We start from the raw sequence: 19,241 nt of genomic DNA on the forward strand, positions 1-19,241 counted from the left end.
TCATCACCCCCATTTTACAGATGCAGAAAGTGAGGCCCAGAGAGGTAAAATGATTAACCAAGGCCACAAAGCTAACAGTGGTGGAGCGAACCAGAGCCTGGGTGTGCCTGACCCCAAAGTGTCAGGACTTTCTGCTCCCTTCATCAAGGGGCAGGACTGGCCCAGCTAAAACAAACACGCTGGCAACTGGAGACTGCCTTAGTTAATTGATGGTTATTATTATTATTATTTTCTTTTCTTTTTTTTTGCGGTACACGGGCCTCTGTTGTGGCCTCTCCCGTTGCGGAGCACAGGCTCCGGACACGCAGGCTCAGCGGCCATGGCTCATGGGCCCAGCTGCTCCGCGGCATGTGGGATCTTCCCGGACCGGGGCACGAACCCGTGTCCCCTGCATTGGCAGGTGGACTCTCAACCGCTGAGCCACCAGAGAAGCTCTATTATTTTTTAATTTATTTTTAAATTAAAAAAATAAATTTATTTTTAGCTGCGTTGGGTCTTCGTTGCTGCGCACGGGCTTTCTCTAGTTGTGGCAAGAGGGGGCTACTCTTTGTTGTGGTGCGCAGCATTCTCATTGCAGTGGCCTCTCTCGTTGCGGAGCACGGGCTCTAGGTGCGCAGGCTTCAGCAGTTGTGGCACGTGGGCTCAGTAGTTGTGGCTCGCGGGCTCTAGAGCACAGGCTCAGTAGTTGTGGCACACGGGCTTAGTTGCTCCGCGGCATGTGGGATCTTCCTGAACGAGGGCTTGAACCCACGTCCCCTGCATTGGCAGGCAAATTCTTAACCACTGTGCCACCAGGGAAGCCCTAATTGATGGTTATTACGCAGAGCTCACTGGATTCAGAAAGGCTTGCTGACCAGGCAGGCGAAGCTCAGAGATTCTTCCTCTGAACAAAATTCCCGACTCTATCCTCAGCCCTCCCTGGGCTTAAAGGCAAGGCTGGGCTTTTCCAAAGCTCAGCACTGGAGCTCTGTACCTGGAAGTCTCCTCTGAGAAGACTTGGGCCATCGCGTTGCCCCACAAGCTCACATTTGCAGCAATTCCAGGCTGTCTGGTCAGATAGGCCTCTGTCCTGCTGCTTCCTGCCTGTGTGGCCTTGGCTTGGGCAAAGTACTTCAGTTCTGAATCCCAATATCTTCATCTGTGAAACAGGGATAATCCTCCCCTCGGAGCAGAGCTGTGAGGATTAAATGAGACTTGTACATAAAGCCCCCAGCAGCAGCTGCCCTTCTCCAGCCCTAGGCCCCGGCAATTTTCCCTGACTTCTCAGGCCCTGCCGAGGGGAGCACTTTCCTGCTAACACCAAAGGGCAGGACACGAAGGGGCAAGGAACAAAGTTTAAAACAACAAAAGTGCCCCAGATCCTGCCACAGGGTGGATGCACAGGGAGGGGGTGCGTGGCCCTCTTATACCAGGGCCCTGCACAAGTCCACAGCCTCCACCCTCACAACCCACAACCAGGCACTGCCCTCACCATGTCAGTCCAGGTGTTGAGAGATACAGACACTGACCCAGGGCACACGGCACGTGAGAGGCTCAGCTCCAGCGGCCCCTCTGCCCTGTCTGCTCCAAGTCCTCCTCCCAGGGCTGCGCACCACCTGCTTGCTGGCTTCAGGGCCCTCTACTGCCCCTCCCAAAGGCCCCACACAGCCATCATCGAGCCAAGCTGCTAGAGCACCTGCCCTTGCCTCTGGGTTTCTGGGGCCCCCAGAATGGAGACCCCTAAGACCTTCCCATGTCCCCACCAAATCTCAAGAGCAGCTCAAGGGCACTGACACAGGGCATCAGGGGAAGCAGAGGTGGGGGTGTGTAGGAGGAGAGAGATCTAATAAGTCCTGCTTTCCCAGGACCTCCCCCTGCTGGTTCTTTGCTATTTTGCCCTCAAACTTCAGCCTGGCTGTGTCCTGCCCAGGCCACCTACCATGTCCCTAACTTACGCAGGTTGGCCTGGGGCCTCCTCCTCCACCCCACCGCCTCCCTTCATCAGCACACACTGCGATGCATCGATTCATCCTGGCCCCTTGCTCGTCTTGGCACCCCCAGTGCCTGGCATGGTCTAGTAAAGAAATGCTGCCTGAATGTAAGGAGGGACAGGTGAGCCAGCAAAGAGGCCATGCCCGCGTGAGCTTCTCTGACTTTTAGAGTGCTGGGGCCGTGCCTGGTGGCCCTCACTGCTTTGTGGAGGTCAGAAGGAAGGGTCGTTGTGAAAACCCCCTGGACGCTTGTAAAACTCTCTGTGGCACTCGAGGCTGATTACTACTTCTGCCATCATCCTCATAAAATGGAGTGTAAGGGGCGGGGGCAGAGACAGGTGAAGGGAGATTCTGGGACTTTCTGTAAGATCTTTAATAATTCTGATAAAGAAAAGTAAATTCAATCTGTACTGAAGTATCAGTTTATATTTAGTAAATAGCAGAAGTATATAAAAGAACCACTGCTTGTGAGCATATGGTAAAACTGTTACCCAGTTAGTGACAGCAAAAACTGGTTGCACTGGGCTTCCCTGGTGGCGCAGTGGTTGAGAGTCCGCCTGCCGATGCAGGGGACACAGGTTCGTGCCCCGATCTGGGAAGATCCTGCATGCCGCGGAGCGGCTGGGCCCGTGAGCCATGGCCGCTGGGCCTGCACGTCCGGAGCCTGTGCTCCACAACCAGAGAGGCCACAACAGTGAGAGGTCCGCGTACCGCAAAAAAAAAAAAAAAAAAAAGAAGAATGATACATCACCTTGAAGATCACTGCCCAGCTACTGAGGACTGTGGTCTCCCTCAGGGCAGGGGCAGGGGCCCCTCAGAACCCAGAAGAGGTCTGGCAGGGAGCAGTTGCCAGAAATGTTCCTGAATTAATGATTCTATAGCAATATGAGAAATATCCACAGATGCAACGTTAAACGAACAAAAGAGGACACAAACTTGCATCTGTGCCATGGTCTCAACTGTACATAAATTACCTACACCCTTGAATGAGAGCTGGAAGGAAACAGGGAGACGTTTTACTCAGGAATTGAGGCACTGAAGGATTAATTTATCATTTTTGGGTTCTTGTTACTGTTGGTACAATAGAGTTTATATAAGATAAAGAAACCATACTTTTTTTTTTCTAGGTTAAGTGTATTGTCCAGAATCCCGAGGTCCTTGTTCCCTGGACCTGGGAGCCTGGACTCTGCTGAGATGGGCCTGAGGCTGCCCAGGCTGATGCTGAATCGCCTGGAAATGCTCTGTGTGGTGTAGCCATGCCGAGAGTAAAGCCAGAGGGGACTCAGGGTCCTTCCACCCTCAGCTGGGACACAGGCATGAAAATCCTGGGGGCTCATGGCAGGGACAGAAGGAAGCAGGGGGACGCAGGTACAGGGACGGGCACACCTAAGCAGAGTCCTACAGGATGAACAGAATAACAGATGGCACCCAGATGTAAGGAGGGGAAAGAGGCTCCTGGCAGAGGTGCTGGAGGGGACTGGAAATGGCCTGGACCGGCTGGGGGAAGGAGAAGGCTCATGCAGTTCCACAAGGTAACCCAAGTGAACAAGGATGGACGCGGGAGGAAATGGAGCTGTCCCTTGGGTACCTCAGACTGTTCATTCATTCACCCATTCAGCAAACGTTAAGAGCGTGCCAGCTCTGTGACAGGCTCTGCACTAGGGCCTTGCAAATTCTCCTAATTCCATCCTCTCAACTACCCATGAGGAGGGAAGATTATGCCCTTTTGTAAATGGTGGCTGAGAAAAGTGAAGTGAATAACCATCCTGGAACCCAGTGTCGACCCAAAGTCCACCCCTGAAGCTGTTCCCTAAGAACCAGGCTCTGCTCTGGAATCCCAGGTAGGCCAGCATTTGGCCAGATGAGGACTATCCCTGGAGGGTCCACGCTAGGGGCTGGGGCTGCTGGGGCAGCTCTGCCTGGAGTAAGGGGAGCTGGAAGGACACAGAGAGCAGGTTTGGTGTGGGCCCGTCACAGGCTCTCCTTCCCCCACCTTCAGCCTCAGAGTTCTCACCTGTAAAATGACTAGACAACCTCTTCTGAAGGGAAGGGGATCTGGCACCAGATAACCTCAACCCATCTTCTCTCCTAAAGTGCGGCCCTCCTGAGACCGGTGGTAGGCGGAGGTACTGCCATATCTCCCCTAGACACAGCTCCCAGAGGCTGCGCAGGCAGACCAAGCTAGGCCCCTCTGCTGCTCTCCACGCAGGGCTGAGTGACTCATCCCTACTGTGCCTCCACCCCCTTCCCCTCCCCCTACCTAGTCTCCAGCAGCCTCCCTGGACCCCCACCCCCACCGCCCCACCCCCAGGCCTCTGCCGCTGAGGAACATCCTGCTCTGATCTCTTGGAAGCTGACCTCCTGGTCTGGAGCTCCCACCACTCTGCTCCAGCCCTGGCTGAGGTGGGGGAGCCAGACAGAGGAGGGAGACCTGAGAAAGAGCAGAGAGTGGGTGGGCCTGCAAGAAAAGAAAGGGGGTCGGGGAAATCGATGAGACAAGGCAGGGGCCAGGGCTGACACACAGGCAAGCAGACAAACACAAACTGGATAAACACTTCCCTGGACTTCAGGCGCTGCCAGTGGCCTCATGCCCCCAAAGCTCTCTAGCAAGCTCCAGACTGCATTTTCAACAGCCTCCTGGGCGTCACCCCCTGGACAGCCCATAGGCTCACCCTCACCATATCCACTACTGTTGGATTATCCAACCCCAATGCCCACTCCCCTCTGCTCCCCGCCTGTGCCTGGAACCTGGGATTCTGCTTGGCCATGACCTTCCCAACAGCTCCTCTTCGCCAGACCCAGGCAGGCCTCAACATCCTTGCTTGGACCGGTGCAGCCACAGCCTCATCACTGGTCTCCTGGCTCCCAGGCTGATCTGCCACCTGGGGCCAGGGAGCTTTCTAAAACCCAGTGCTGGGAATTCCCTGGCGGTCCAGTGGTTAGGACTCTGAGCTTTCACTCCTGCCAGCCCGGGTTCGATCCCTGGTCAAGGAAATAAGATCCCACAAATAAAATACAATAAAATACAATAAAAAAATTAAAAAATAAAACCCAGTGATGATGGTACTGCCCAGCTTGAAAGCCTCTGCTGCCTCTCTCTGCCTTCAAGATCAAATCCTAACCAAAACGTCCTCCCCACTCTGGCTCTGCCTCCTCTCCTTCCTCACCCTTAGTCCGCACCCACCAAGACCTTCTCAGCCTGCCACCTGACTCCTGATGGGCCCCACAGGTCCTACCCAGACGCCACTGCCCCCCACCACGTTGTCAGCCACGTCTCCCTCGACCTGAGTCCTCACGAAGGGCTGTCACCATCTCCATCAGTCTCCCCACTAGGCCTTAAGAGCAGGGCCCAGGTCTGGTCCAACTCCAGGTCCCCAACACCAGCACAGTGGCTGGCAGAGTGGGTGGGAGACATGAGAAGAGGTTTGTTGAACGAATAAATAACCAGGACAGATTAACAAAAAGGAGGAAACGGAACAAGTAGAGACATAAAGGCAGAGGCAGTAACCATTAAAGACAGGGATAGAAAACACACCCCAAGGGGAGACTCTGAGACCCAGAGACATGCCCAGAGGCAAAGACAGGAGGCTGCAGGGAAGCAGGGAGGGGAAAACCGAGGCAGAGCCAGAGCTGAGCTGGGGGGCGGAAGCCACTGGGAGACAGCTGAGGAGACATAATTGGATCAGAGACAACTCTGCTGCAGTGAGGGGGTGTGACTCACACACACAAAGTAATGCCAGACACAGAAACACACACAGAGTCTCACATTCAGAGCACATACACCCAACCTTAGGCACGTGTACACACACACACACACACACACAAACACATTCAATATAGATTTAATGACCTTTGTCAGGTGCCCTGCCCCTGAGGGGCTCACAATCTACCCAACTAAGGACCAGATCACACACACAGGCACATACAATCCAGCTCCACACACAGAAGGCCAGACAACTCCCATCACATCATCCTGCCCTCATAACACACGACAACCATCTGGTATCTTATTTAGTTATTTGCTTCTATTTTGCTTGTCTCTCCCTCAGGATGTAAACTCATGACAACAGGGTCTGATGTGTCTGGTTTGCCACTAAATTCCTGGATATACTTGGTATACAGTATGTGAACAATAAATATGTGTTGAATGAATGAATGTTGGAGACACACAAGGGAACTCCATCCCCTCTGGCTGTCAGGCCTCTGCCTTAAGACTCATCACTTCCCTGGTCTAGTACAAGGTCCCAGGCAATCCAGAAGGGTCCAAAAACAGGGAGGAGGCATCAAGGAGATGGTAGCGGGATTTCTCAGGAAACGAAGGTTAGATGCAGGTTGTGACAGGGAACTCGAAGGATGAGATTAAATGGCCCAGGCAATGCAGAGGAGACCAAAGGCAGTATTTAGCTGTACTTCCCATTGGGTGGCGGAGGGGAAGGGGAGGGAGGTAAACTTGTAGGCATTGTTCAACTGCCCCAAGCCATAAAAATTCTAGAGAGAGGTCAGAGGTAGCAAGTAGCTGCCTTCAGGGAGCCAGGCTGAGAGGCAGGGAGGCAATTATTATGCTAAAACCCCAGAGAACAGCTCCAGCTGCCCAGTGCCACCTGCCCAGCCTCTCTTTAATGACAGGTGAGAGGAGTCTGTATTTGATGTGGGACCCATCACTAAGTTCTGCGCCTGACACTTTCTTCCACTCCCTGTGTTGCTACAGCTCCAGGGGTCCCAGAGCATCGAGGCCTGACCAAGCGTGCCTGAAGTGAGGCACAGGGAGGGACAGAGACACCTCGAGCCCAGTGCATGGTCTGAGTACCTTTCCTCTCACCTGTTGCTGGGGTGGGGAGGGTGGATGCTCACCTGCCCAGATCAGGGGTAAAGGTAAGGGGGCAGGGTGGGAATAGAGTTTTAATTCCCATCTATCTCGGTGGCCGCTGGCCCCTCATGAACAGACTGGAGCGGCCCAGCTCAGGTCCCAGAACCCTAAAGAGTACCAGGCCTCCGGGGTCATGGCACCCGCAGCCCTGGCTCCAGGTGGCCCAGCCAGGCATGGAGACACAGGGGAAGAAAGAAAACCCATCTGTCTCCAGGACTGCCTCCTTTCTCTCATCTCTTGAAACTTTAAAGACTCTCGGCTGGAAACTGAGCTGGGGCTCGTTAAAGTTTAAAAGCCAGAGCCTGGGGACCTGGTCATGGAGGAACAGAGCCAGCCTGGGGGCTGAGGGCTCTTCTAGCCCCAGCGTGGATGGACACTGACTGAAGCCACCCACCCCACCAGTCCCTTGCCCCCAGGGGGCTGCACGTCCATACTATCTTACATCCCAGCCTGCACAAGAGTTATGCTGTAACCACCATGTCCCATCCTTTATCCCTCCTAAATCTTTCTGGATGCAATCCCTTGCTCCATTCCCCACAGTCCCTGCTTTAGTGCAGGCCTTGGCATGTCTGTCCAGACAAATACAGCAGCATCTTCCTCCTACCACCCACCTTGTCTAAAACCCTCCTTGGTACCCTAGAACCTCCAGGACCCAAATCCTAGAGCCTTGGTCTAGCTGTCTAATCACCTCCTGCCCCCTGAGTTCCAAGCCCCACAATGAACCACCTGCAGCTCTCCTAATGCACTGCCCTGTTTCCTGCCTCTGGGTCTTTACACAGCTGTTCCTCTGTATGAAATGCTCCCAATGCTGTCAAACTTGTACTCCTCATTCTCTACCCAATTCCAAACAGATCACCTGAGAATTCCTCCTCTGTGAAGCCTTCTCTGGCCCCCAAGGCTGGTTCAGAGGCCTGCTCTGGGTCTCTGCAGCTCCTGTGATAAGTGTCTGTCCCAGCATCCAACTGGGATTTCCTTGAGGGCAGGGTTCGTTTGATTTCCTTCTTTGTCCCCAACTTGAATGAAGTGCCCAAAGACAGGCAGGGCAGCACTACTATTCACATGTGACAGATGAGGAAGCTAAAGCCTAGGCAGGGGCAGCAATCTGCCCAAGGCCACATGGCCAGGACTCTGGACCCTGTGCTCTCCCCCTCAGACCAACCCAGGCATCTCCACAAAGACTTCCCTGAAGCCTCCAGCCACCTCTGACCTTTCCTCTCTCTGATTTCCTGCACCTGAAGGTCCAGACCCTGACCCGCTGGGGTCATGCTCTCTGGGGGCCTGTCTCTCCCCTGAGGACAGCTCTGGACTACTTCCTCCAGCTGCCCTCACACCAAGTCAGAGCTAGAGCCATCCAGGATAGGGGTCTCAGGGCCTCAGCCTGGATTCAGGAGCCCCATCTAGGGACCTCTCAGATGGCACAGACTGTCATGGCCTTAGCTCTCCATCCTTACTCTGTGTTCAGCAGTGCAGAAGCCTTTACCATGGCCTAAGGCCAGGACAGCCTCTACAAACCACCTGCCCAGCAACTTCCTGTAGAGAAGGAAGTTCTTCCTGTAGAGGAGGGAAACTGAGCCCCAGAGGTGGCAGAGGCCCAGCCTGAACCTGAACTCACTGAATCCAAACCCCTAAAACTCAATTAACTCCTGCCTCTGCCACCACAGATAAGAAGACTGACTCGTTAAGGTGAAGTAACCCCCCAAGGTCACACAGTAAGGACTGGGCTCTTGCTCAGCTGGGACCACTCCAGGGTGCCCTCCCACAACGGCACAGTACAGGGAGACCGAAGGCAGAAGACAGGGGTAGGTTCTGAGCCACAGGGTCCAGGAGACGGAAGGGCCCAATGGTGCTAATAAGCAGGCCCAAGGGAGTGAAGAGATCTCGGCCTTGGAGTCTCAAGGACCTGGGCTCTGATCCTGCCTCGGCTACCTTCTAGCTGTTTGACTGCACAAGTGAATTCTTGCCCTGAACCTCAGCTTTCACATCTGTTCAATGGAGTTCATAAGACTCACAACTACCACAGGACAGTTGTGAAGACTCAGTGGGACAACATGAAGAAAACACCTGGCCCTGCGGCTGTCCCCACCTTCCCCATGACCCTTTTGAGTCCCATGGACCATTAAGAGTGAGAAGGGTCCTTGGATATCCCTGAGATGATCCCAAATTTTACAGGGGGAGAGAATGAGGTGCTGAGAGGGGACAGGCCAGAGCACTGGCTTAAGAGCTTGGAACCCAGGGGGCCTGTGGTGTGGAAGCAGGTGGCCAGTGAGACAGGTCAGGGAGGGGTCACTGAAGCTTTCTCCAAAGGGGAAGAGGAAGAGTCATAGGACAGGAAGTCAGAGGAGATAGGTCCCCACCACCCAGCTTTTTGTGGCAAGAGGAACCTCAGGTTCTCAGCTGCACTCCCCCAGGAGACCTCGCACCCCTGCTTCAACCATCAAGCCCCTCAAGGCCCCTACCCACCGGGCCCACTCCTGCCTCTGTGGTCTGCCTATGGACACCTGCCTCATGCAGTGGGCAGGGGGTCACCTGGAATTGTCAGTCTTCTCTCCACCAAGGTCTGGACACCTCTGAGGACAGGGGCCAGGTCTCCTCTGCCTCTCAGGTGGCTAGGTACACAGCAGCATCAGAGAGCCCGAGCACATGAGCATCCAGGGCAGGGCTGGGCAGGCCGTGTCATCTCCTGCTTTCTGTCCCCTGTGCCTCATCCCTCTCCATGGGCCCCAGCCCAGGCGTTGAGTTTAGAGGCCCTTGGAGCCAGGAGAGCCCCATGGCACAGATGGAGACATAACCCAGAGAGGGCAGGGATGTGCCCACAGTCACAAACACAGCAAAAGAATACCATAGCCAGGACTAGACCTCAGCCTCTTCCCCAGCTGGCCCTGCTTTAATAAGTGACAGACGCCCCGGTTTCCCTTTTCTCTACTGCTACAGGAGCTGTGGGGAAGCCTGGCCTGGGCACTGAGAGACCTGTATTCAGGTTCCAAGCTTCCCTCTGCCTTGGACCCAGGATCCATGTGCAGCGTCTGCCTTTGGGACGAAGCCTGACCTCTCAGGAGGTGGTATCTGCCTCCTCTCCAGTGCCCGGAGCACAGTGCAGGCTTGGGACCAGACCAGGCTGGAGGCCAGGAGGGAGGGAAAGGGAAGAGGTGGCCTCCAGCAGCCCTGTCCCTTTGTCCTGGCTCCAAGTGCTGGGCCAGAGCCACAATGTCTTCCAGAAACCTCTGGACGCAGGGGCAGGGAGAAGATAAGCCTGGGGGAAAGGGAGTGAGGTGGAGGAAATCAATCAGGTAGGCAGATAGGTGGACCCGCTCCCCCAACCTGGGATCATGCACACAGGGCATGTACAGGAGCTTTTCCAGCTCAGAGGGCAGGCCCAGAACAGGCTGTGGGGAGGGGGGAGCTCAACAAATACCTGTGGTTGAGTCGCAGCCTCCCAGAGTGACCCAGGGGACTCTGGCTTCAGACCTGCTGTGTGACCTTGACAAGCCACTCCCCTTTCTGGGCCTCAGCTTTCTCATTTATCAAACAAGAATGGGATGATGAGAACACCACGTCCTTCAAAGAGTTATTGATGGGGTCAAATGCCAGAATGTTGACTAAGATGTAAGCCCAAGCTGAGAGAGGCAGGGGCTCTGGAGCCAGGCTGGCCTGGGTTCCACTCCTGCCTCAGCTGACATGACCTTAGGCAAGTGACATCACCTCTCTCAGCCTCAGTTTCTTTGTTTGTAGCATGGAGACAAGCCTGCTACTGCCCAGGACTGGCCAGAGGGTAAATTAGACCATGGAGAGAAACGCTTGGCTCAGAGCAGGGGCTCTTACCAGAAATGGATTCCTGGAATCTTGGGGATGGGGAGCTCAGAGACCTCTGCCTGTCCCCCACAGCTCCATCTGGCTGTGCTGAGGGGATCAGAGATCTCAGGATGCCCGTAACCAAGGCCCCAGCCTCCTCCTTAGGCCCCAGCTCTGCTCACCTCCTGGCCCCAGTCCCCCCTCCACTGTGGGGAGCACAGCAGAGAGAACTAGGCAGGGAGGCTAAAGGTCTGGGTGCCAAGTCTGGCTCTGCTGGGACTTGGCTGTGTGAGTCTGGGCTGGCCCCCGTTCCTCTCCGGACCTCGGTGTCCATACTTGCACCCCAGTGAGGGGTGAGTATGAAACTGGGGTTGTAAAGGCACCTCCAACCTCTGCTGAGTCTGAGAGGGAAGGAAGGTCAGGTGTATGCCCTGACCACAAGCCCACAATACCCCTGTTTTTCCAAGTCCCCTCCACTCCCAAGGAAGAACACCTGACAAATCTGATCTGGCCACAAGGGGTCCATTGTGGCACTCTGGTCCCCAGAACTGCCAACTCCAGTCCTGGACTAGGCTGGGTTTATTCATTAACCAAGCCAGTTGGAGGAGGCAGCTCCGCCCTGTTGACACAGAGGGTGGGAGTACTGGTCTCAGTTCAGACTTTCCCCTTCTCTTCCCTCTGGAGAGCCAGCTCGGTGGGGAACTTACACTTCCCCACCCCACTGCACAGCCCAGCCTTTGAGCCTTTCCTAGGTCACAGTCAGGAAAACAACCTTGTTCTCACAACTTTGCTCACCTTTTATTCAGTTTGTTTCTTTGTTCCTTCCTTCCTTCCACCCTTCATTCAACCAACATCCCTGCTCTGTCTGTGTTGGAGGTTGAGGACGCAAAGAAGGATAGGACCTGTCCCTGTCTTCAGAGAGCACTAAGCTGGAACATACCAGCTGCCCTGCCCTTCCCTGCTCCTCAGGCTCAGACACAGGTCAGGCCTCCGGGAAGGCCCCAGCCCAGGGTCCTCAGGCCTGGGTAGAGAGTCCCAGGAGGGGAGACACACATGGAAACCCAGAGAGAAAGAGACAGTCAGATAGCCAGGGTGCAGACAGAGAATTATAGAAGGGAGAAGGGAAGACAGAATGGGTGAGCCAGAAGACCACACGGGGACAGGTGGACAAAGGTCTAAATGACTAAGACAAAGTGAGGCAGAAAGGCACAGGGTCAGAGTGGGAAGGTCAGACATCTCTGGCCCTGGTATGAGGCCATGATGCCAGAGCTAAATCCAAATCCAAGAGCAGGTCCCAGGCAAGAGGGGCTGAAGTAGGGGACGGGCAGGAGTGCCCTCTGAGTTCAGTGTCCTGCTTCCACCTCTGCCCGCCTCCACCACAGGAATACACTCCTCCACATGTTCGAGAAGGACAGCAGGAAGGGTGAGGCAAGAGAAAGGGAAGGGTACAGTTTACTGCCAGCACCCCACTGAAGGGAGACCTGCCCCCTTGCAAAGTGGCACTCACAGCAATGCCAGATGTGTTATGTTGGAGGAAGCTACCGAGGCCTCTAATCAGAGCCTTCACCAGCCTATTCCCCATCTAGTTCCCCAGGGTAGGTGGGCTCACGGGGTCCCAAACCCCAAGCCGGCCCTATCTAAGCAAAGAGAAGAAAATCAGGGGGTTGTGAGGAATGGGGTTGATGGCTGTGAGGGAGGCTGAATGTGCCTACATCTTCCTTGCATCTGCTGGTCCTCTCCTCCCCCAGCCCACCCCCAGTCTGGCCCTGTGTAAGGCAGAGACATTTAAGCCCTGCTTTCAGGATCTGCCAGCCAGGATCCTGAGTCCCTGCAGGAGAGACTCAGGGAACAGCCAGGAGGGAAGGGGGAAGAGCAGAGCATCAGACAGGAAGGAATCAGATCCCTGGCACCCAAGGGTGCAGAGAGTGGGGAAAGAGACCCAGCTCAGGCTGAGAGAACCAAGAACTCAGGAGAGAAGGGCTCAGTCTCCCTCCTCAGATGACTCAAGTCAGGACGTGGTGAAGGCTTCCATGGGCAGAGGGCTCCCTGAGGGAGACCATTCTCCTAGGTAGGCCTGACAGCAGCCCACCTCCCCGGATCAGGCAGGGGTGTGCAGAAGCCTGGGTTCTGGCTGAGTGAGCCAGAGGGAGTCACACCCCCTCTCCAGGCCTCAGTTGGCCCACCTGTGAGATGGGGGCTTGCCCAGCAAACTGTGCCTCCTCCTGGTTTCTCACAGGAGAGTCTGAGGTGTGCAACCGGGTGTCTGTAACCCTGCGGGAGGACCAGGAGACTCCCTGGTCAGAGGAAGTAAGGGTGCAGTGCAGACTACACTTGCTGCAGGGCAACCCTACCTTGATCTTGTGCAGGGTACGATCCATCTCCACAGCCTGCACCCACACAGACACGCCGGCCTTGCTGTAGGTCAAGTTCCAGCCCGCCTCGGCCTCACACTCTGACCGGAAGCTGCGGAAGTCCTGGTCGTCGGGCACCTGGACGCTGTCGCGGCCCAGGACTGGCCGAGGCCCCTGGGGCTCAGTTGAGGCAGCTGACTTCTCCATGGGGGAGGCCCAGAGCCCTGGTCCTAGTCCGGCTCTCCTGGGTCCTCCGCGGAAGCTCCAACAGCGTCGACGCGGCTGCAGATGCTGACGCCACCTTCCAGGGACCTGAAAGACCGGTTTGGGAACCGGAGTCAGTGCGCTGGGGGCGCGGGTGCGGCTGTCCGGGGTCCTGGCGGGTAGAGAGAGACAGGCAGGGGCTGGCCAGCGCGCACCGCCGGTACAGAGCAGTACGCCCCCCGACCCCTTCGCTAGGCGCGACCCAGACCTCCGGTTTGGGGGCCGGAGTGGGGTCTGCGTATCGGGTGCGGGGGGGGGGCCCGTCGGGACCCGGGGGGAGCCGCGACCCGAGGTGACGGACGGCCCGGCGGGGTCCGCGCAGCGCTGGCCGGACTGGCTCAACTAACTCGGCAGCGGCGCCGGCGCGGGGCCCGTGGTGGGGGTGGGGTGGGGTGCTTGCGGGGCCGGCCCGCTCACCTGTGCCAGCTGCTCCGCCGGGGCCCGCCGGGGCCGGAGGTGCGAACGCCTCTGCCGCCGCCGCCGCCGCCGCCGCGCTGCCCAGGCGACCGGGGCCGCGCGGGGGCTCTGGGGGGAGGAGCAGTGGGTCCCGCCGCCGGCCCCGCCCCACGCGCCCCCCCCCCCCGCCCCGCGCGCCCCCGCTCCCTCCCTCCCTCTCCCCGGGCTAGGCTGGGGGTTCCGGGGGCTCCGCTCGCCGGCGCTCGGTATTTTCCTGGCTGCGGAGGTGCAGCAGATGGGTCTCGGAGCCCCGCCCCGCCCCGCCGGGTCCTAGCGCCCGCCCTACCCGCCTCCGAAGGGGACCTGGCCCTACCAGTCCTCAGGCAGGGGTCGGGGAGGGGCCCAGATAGAGTGGGCTCTGAGAAGAAGGGCGAGGAGGTGCTCGAAGAGGGATTCTGGAAGTTACCTGCGAACCCCTTCTCTTCAACACCCTCCCATACTCACAGGTACACACCTCTGCAACAACCTAATTAGACACAAGGAACCACCCAGAGACCCAAAGATGGGCACACTCCCCCTACCACAGTCAAGAGCCCATAGCTTGCAGCCCCCAACAACCACTAGCCACTCCCATCTCACTCCCGGCTGGGAGCTTTAACCAGGCTCTCCTCCAGCCCGACTCTGGCCCTTGTCCACCACCACCCCTCCTGAGCACCCACGCATGTATTCACACACCTTGCATGGATTAGACTAGGCTCTCAAGAGCATCTGGCCCCAGAGCTCTGGGGCTACCCTGTCCCTCCCCAGGCGGAGCTGTCCAGAGCTCCACAGCCACAGGGTAGGTAGGTCCACCAGTACTCCAGCCACCCCTTTCAGCCAGGGAGGCTGCTACCTGCCCCCCTGGGTCCTAGTGCCAGCTCTGCCTCCAGCTGCCCCGTGTGAACTGAGGCCAATAGTTCAATTTCTCTGAGGTGAGGCCAGTATGAGTGGGGCAATGGGCCCAAGGCTAGCATTCACTGACCCTAGTGACTTGCCCTTGACTGCAGAGGGCTAAGGAGAGCTAGGGCCCGTGGTGAGCTCCCCTGGATGGGCAGCTAATAGGGCACAAGTGCCCATCACTTGTCCACTGCCACACGGAGAGTACATGGCCATCCTTCCCAGAACCCAGATCTCAGCCTCCTCCCACCCCAGGGTTCCTTCCTCTGCTCTGGCTGTCCCCATCATCTTTCTGAGCCTTAGCTTCCCATCTGTAGAATGCGAGCATCAGAATGTATAACCTCCTAGCCTCACCATCCTAGAGCTCTGGGATGGAACAGCTTTTCTTAAAGGTGCTGGAGAAAGATAAGGAGTTGTCACGGTGGGTTCACAAATAGAGGTGTTTCTTCCTGAAGTGCTTAGGGCTCTGAGATGTGTGTGAATCAGGCCCAATTTTAAAAGTGGAGGGGGTGAGCAGGGAGCCCTGATGGCAAGTGACCCCAAGGTCCATTCTGCAAAGTAAATCTTGTAAAATGAGTTGCAGGTCCCCATGAGGCTTGTGTGATGACCTTAGATCTCCAGTGTGAGGGGCATAGTCAGATAATCACCCTCACCCCTTCTAACCCACATTCTTTAAGTGTGTAGAAATGGGTGGCAGGGGGGCTGGATCTGGGTTCAGGAGGCCAGCGCTCTGGCTCTCTGTTATGCATGTCTTCTGCCTCCACCCCAACCCTAGGCAGTTCACTGCCCCTCCCCTGGCTTCAGTGGTTTTATCTGACAGCCTCATACCCAGGCTAATGGGAGATTCAAAGAGGGGTACACAGAGCCTGCTTTGTGAACTGTAGCCTCTGGGATCTGCCACGAGGAAAAGAGAGAGGAGCACTGGCCTGGCGGCTCCTGCCTTCTTAGGGCCCCAATGACACACATCTCAGCTGACAGCAGGCACCAGGGCAGTACCCCTCTCATGCCTATCACCCAGTCTAGGGTAGAAGAGATAAGGCTGGGGTGACAGCAGGAGATAGCAGTGAGGACAGACAGGACTTCTCCACCCTCCAGAGCACTGCCAGCCTGAGACACACAAACTCAGGGAGGTACACATGGCAGAAATCAAACCAACACTCAAATCCAAATATAGATTAACCAAGAATGAATCTTTTGGGTCTTGGGGCAGTAAAAGTGGGTGACCTGGTACCTCTGGGCTCAGATGGCTATGCCCTGGGCTCAACCCTGCCTGGAAGTTTAGGCCAGGCTAGCTGGGGCATCACTCCTCATCGTATTCATCATTAATTTGCCCTTGCAGGCCCCCCCAAACCCCAGGAATTTAGGTATCTCTAGCTCAAGGGTTCATGACAGCCTCCCAAACATGCCTGGATCAAAGCAGATTCATATCCTGTCTCAAACACCCCTGGGCAGCAGAGAGAAGGCTAGGAGGGCTGGGATGGGTGACCTGGGGGAGGAGTCTGGAGAGGAGCCCTAGGACTTGGCCATCCCTGCTTCCCACAGCCTGGAAGTGCAAAGGGCCTGTGGAACTGGGTTCAAATCCTGTCTATACCATTTCCTAAATGTGTGACCAAGAGCAGGTGACATGTCCTCTCTGAGCCTCAGTTTCTTCATCTAGAATAATAATACCTACTCTCTGAGAATTATTGCAAGGAAAAGAGTTGTACATGTATCAGTTTCACCTCCAAGTAACTAAAAATATAACCGGAGGGAGAAGGGTAGGGAGGAATAAATGCACTGTACAAAAATGGCATATTTCCAACAAAAAAGTGTTAAGGTAACATCTTGATAGGATGGTTGTTAAGATTCTCAGGAAAGAGTAAACAGTGGAAAAGCTTGGCAAAGCATGACCCTGCTCTGCCCGCTGCAGCCCCTGCACCGCCCGCTGCAGCCCCTGCACCAGCCACAGGGCCCCTTGACGGAAAGTGGATTGGGTGAGGTGCCTCTCTGGGCCCCAGCCCCAGAATGGGACAACACCAAGCAGGAGTCAGAGTGGGAGTGGAAGGCAGGAGCGTGTAAGAGAAAGAGAAGGTGCTTAGCAAACTGAGAGGGATCATGAGAATGTGAGGAATCATTACCCACGGTGCTGAGCAAGTGCTGGTCTTACACATGCCCCTCACAGAGAGAGCAGCTGAGGTGTGGGAGGCATGGGGACGCCCCTGAATCAAAGTAAGACAGAACCCATCTAGGGACCTCCAGTACCACAGGACTCTTGGAATGGGGGTTGGCGGTCGTTTGGAGATATCCACACCAGTCCTTGCTCACTGCCCCCTGACAGCTGTTGCAATAGGGTCAGGGCACCTGCCTGGAGCCACCCATGACCTGGTCCCTCACATTCCCCTCAACTCCCCTCGCTGAGTCCCCGTCAGGACTAAAGACCCTGAGACTGATATCATATGGCCACAGCCCCTAACTGTACAGATGGAGAAACAAAGGCTCCACCAGCAGGGACAAAGCAGAGGTAAGATCCTAGGTCTCCCAGCTCCTAACCCAAGGCTCTGTCCCTGTTCCCCATTATACACCACTACTTTCACTACCCCAGGGGTGACCTTGGGGTAGTCACCACCCTCTCTCTGCTTCAGGATTCATCCTCTGCCCAAGGGCCCCACCCTGTCCAGTGTCCTGGACAATGAGGGGCTACCAGGTCTTGACTTGCTCTGGGGTGCTCCCTCCAACTCATCATCTAGTCCGACGGATGGCTGCCTGGATCTCCCCCTGGGAGATGAGGAGAAGGCCCCCCTGACGCCTTCTCCCCCAACTCCCTCTCCTCAGGGGTAACTGGCCCTGCCAGTTTAGTTGGAGAAAATTCCCAGGTTGCCTAGGGTAACGAGGCAGTATCCTGGGGGCACCGTTCTAGAAGACTGGGCAATGACCTGTGTGATGTCACCAGGAAGGAGCAGAGTAGAGAGGTAATTCCTGAGGCCCCTCTGGAAGGGCCCAGGGCAGAGCACCCTGAGGCCCCCAGGGCTGGCTCGGCCTTGAGACGCACATGTCCTTTACAGTTTGATGCAGGTGGCAATAGGCTCGGCACCCCAGTCCCAACTGGACCTGGATCTAAGTGTTTGCCCAGGGTGGGTCTCCTACCCCTGCTGGGCCTCCCTGAGCAAAGATCCCAAGCACTGCCCTGAGGGAGCTGCTAGAGCCTGAGGGAGTCACAGAGAGGCACACAATCACAGTTACCCACATCCCCTCTCCTCCTGGTGACACTGTCACAGCCATGTGCCATCACACTGATGTCCTGTCACAGACCCACACAGCCACATACAACCTCAGTCTCATGCGTGGGAGCCCAACATGGGTACACTGGCTCGGGTGCACCAGGTCACCCAAGTAGAGTTGCCAGATAAAACCCAGGACACCTCGTGAAATTTGATTTTCAGATAAGGAAGATCATTTTTAGTATGAGCATGTAGCAAATATTTGCTAAATCTGGCAACCTTATACCTGAGCCCTGTGCCACACCCACATCACAAAGCCTCAGAGAGCTACACCAGTCCCTCACCTGCCCTGGGAAGGTACAGTCAGCACCCGGGTCACAGCTGTTGCACACACGTGCACATACGTGCACACGCACACACACACGAACGGCCTTGCACATCCTCTCTGTGAAGGGGCCCTGGGCCAGAGTAAGAGTCTGCCACACTCATTTTGTCTAACCTTCACAATAACCTTAGGTGGAAGGTCATACAGGGACTCTTAGCCTCATTTGACAAACGAGAAAAATAAGGCCCAGCAAGAAACAGAACCTATCCTTGGTATCCCCACGTGTGGTCCCCTGGCAGGGGCAGAAGGGGTGCAAGGGAAGTCATGTTATACCTGGGCTGGGCTGTGTTCCTGGGCAGGTCTGAGCTCCTCAAGCAGGCCTCTTAGACGAGCCTCTCCCAGGTAGGAACAATAGCTTAGGGGTTTGGGGGGGTGGACCCTCTGCCCCTTCCCCCATCCAACGGGTGATCCTAAGTGCTCCCCAGAGGCCCCTCTGGTCCCAGGAGGTGGGAACTGTCCTGGCAGGGCACTGAGGGCCCAGCTTTGAGATTAAAAAATACGAAGAAACGGAAAGAAGGAAGTTGTGCAGGCTTCCAGAAAAGAGGCTGTCGTCCCAAGGCTGGAGTTCTTGCCCTGGTAAAAGGGCCAGAAAACCTCGTCCTCCCCAGAGACACACAAAGACACCTCCACCCCCACTGCCACCCAGCCTGAGCACATAGCTGAGGGGAGGGCCTGGGGTCAGGCAGATGGATCAGGAGCCTCTGACTGGAAACTTGAGGGCTTGTGGAAGGCTGCATCAACCCAGCAATCGAACTGAGCTGCTGCAGGCGGCAGTGCCCCAAAGACATCATCAGCAGAAAGACCCAGCCTGCAGAGGGGGTGCTGGCCATCTGGGCCTGGGCCCTCCCAAAGAGGAGTCTCCATGGTTCCACCCTGGGCCCTGCCGACCTTGGGCAAGGCTCTGCACCTCTCTGGTCTGTCTTCCTGTCGAAGGGGTGGTGCTCAGGATGCCCCTCCACCGGCCTGGGGCAGGTGGATGGGCTCTGTAAATTGTGAAGTCCTGCATGGAGGGGGGGTTGCAGTGGAGCTCTGTTAGTCTCTTTCCCCCAAGCCTGGGAGCACCCTGGGCAGCAAGACCCCGCAAGG

At 56.3% G+C, this 19,241-nt stretch overlaps 1 protein-coding gene across 5 annotated transcripts in view; it reads right to left on the reverse strand.

Annotated features, from left to right (window-relative positions):
• The window catches only part of STARD10 (StAR related lipid transfer domain containing 10), a 34,292-nt gene that overhangs the window by 10,521 nt on the left and 4,530 nt on the right, over positions 1-19,241 (reverse strand). For 2 of the 5 annotated variants that reach the window (XR_010946173.1, XM_067750257.1), the window contains 2 exons: positions 12,978-13,289; positions 974-1,174 (listed from right to left, as the gene is read on the reverse strand). Coding sequence is in view for 4 of the 5 variants with exons in the window: in XM_067750257.1 (XP_067606358.1) it covers positions 974-1,174; positions 12,978-13,289 (513 nt within the window). In the remaining variant the exon portion in view is untranslated. Of the gene's footprint in view, positions 1-973; positions 1,175-12,977; positions 13,290-13,658; positions 13,791-19,241 lie in introns of those variants that run through there. The other 3 variants (XM_067750258.1, XM_067750259.1, XM_067750260.1) reach the window with 3 other exon arrangements.

This window comes from Pseudorca crassidens, chromosome 9 (assembly GCF_039906515.1).
Source record: "Pseudorca crassidens isolate mPseCra1 chromosome 9, mPseCra1.hap1, whole genome shotgun sequence".
NCBI classification, from domain to species: Eukaryota; Metazoa; Chordata; class Mammalia; order Artiodactyla; family Delphinidae; genus Pseudorca; species Pseudorca crassidens.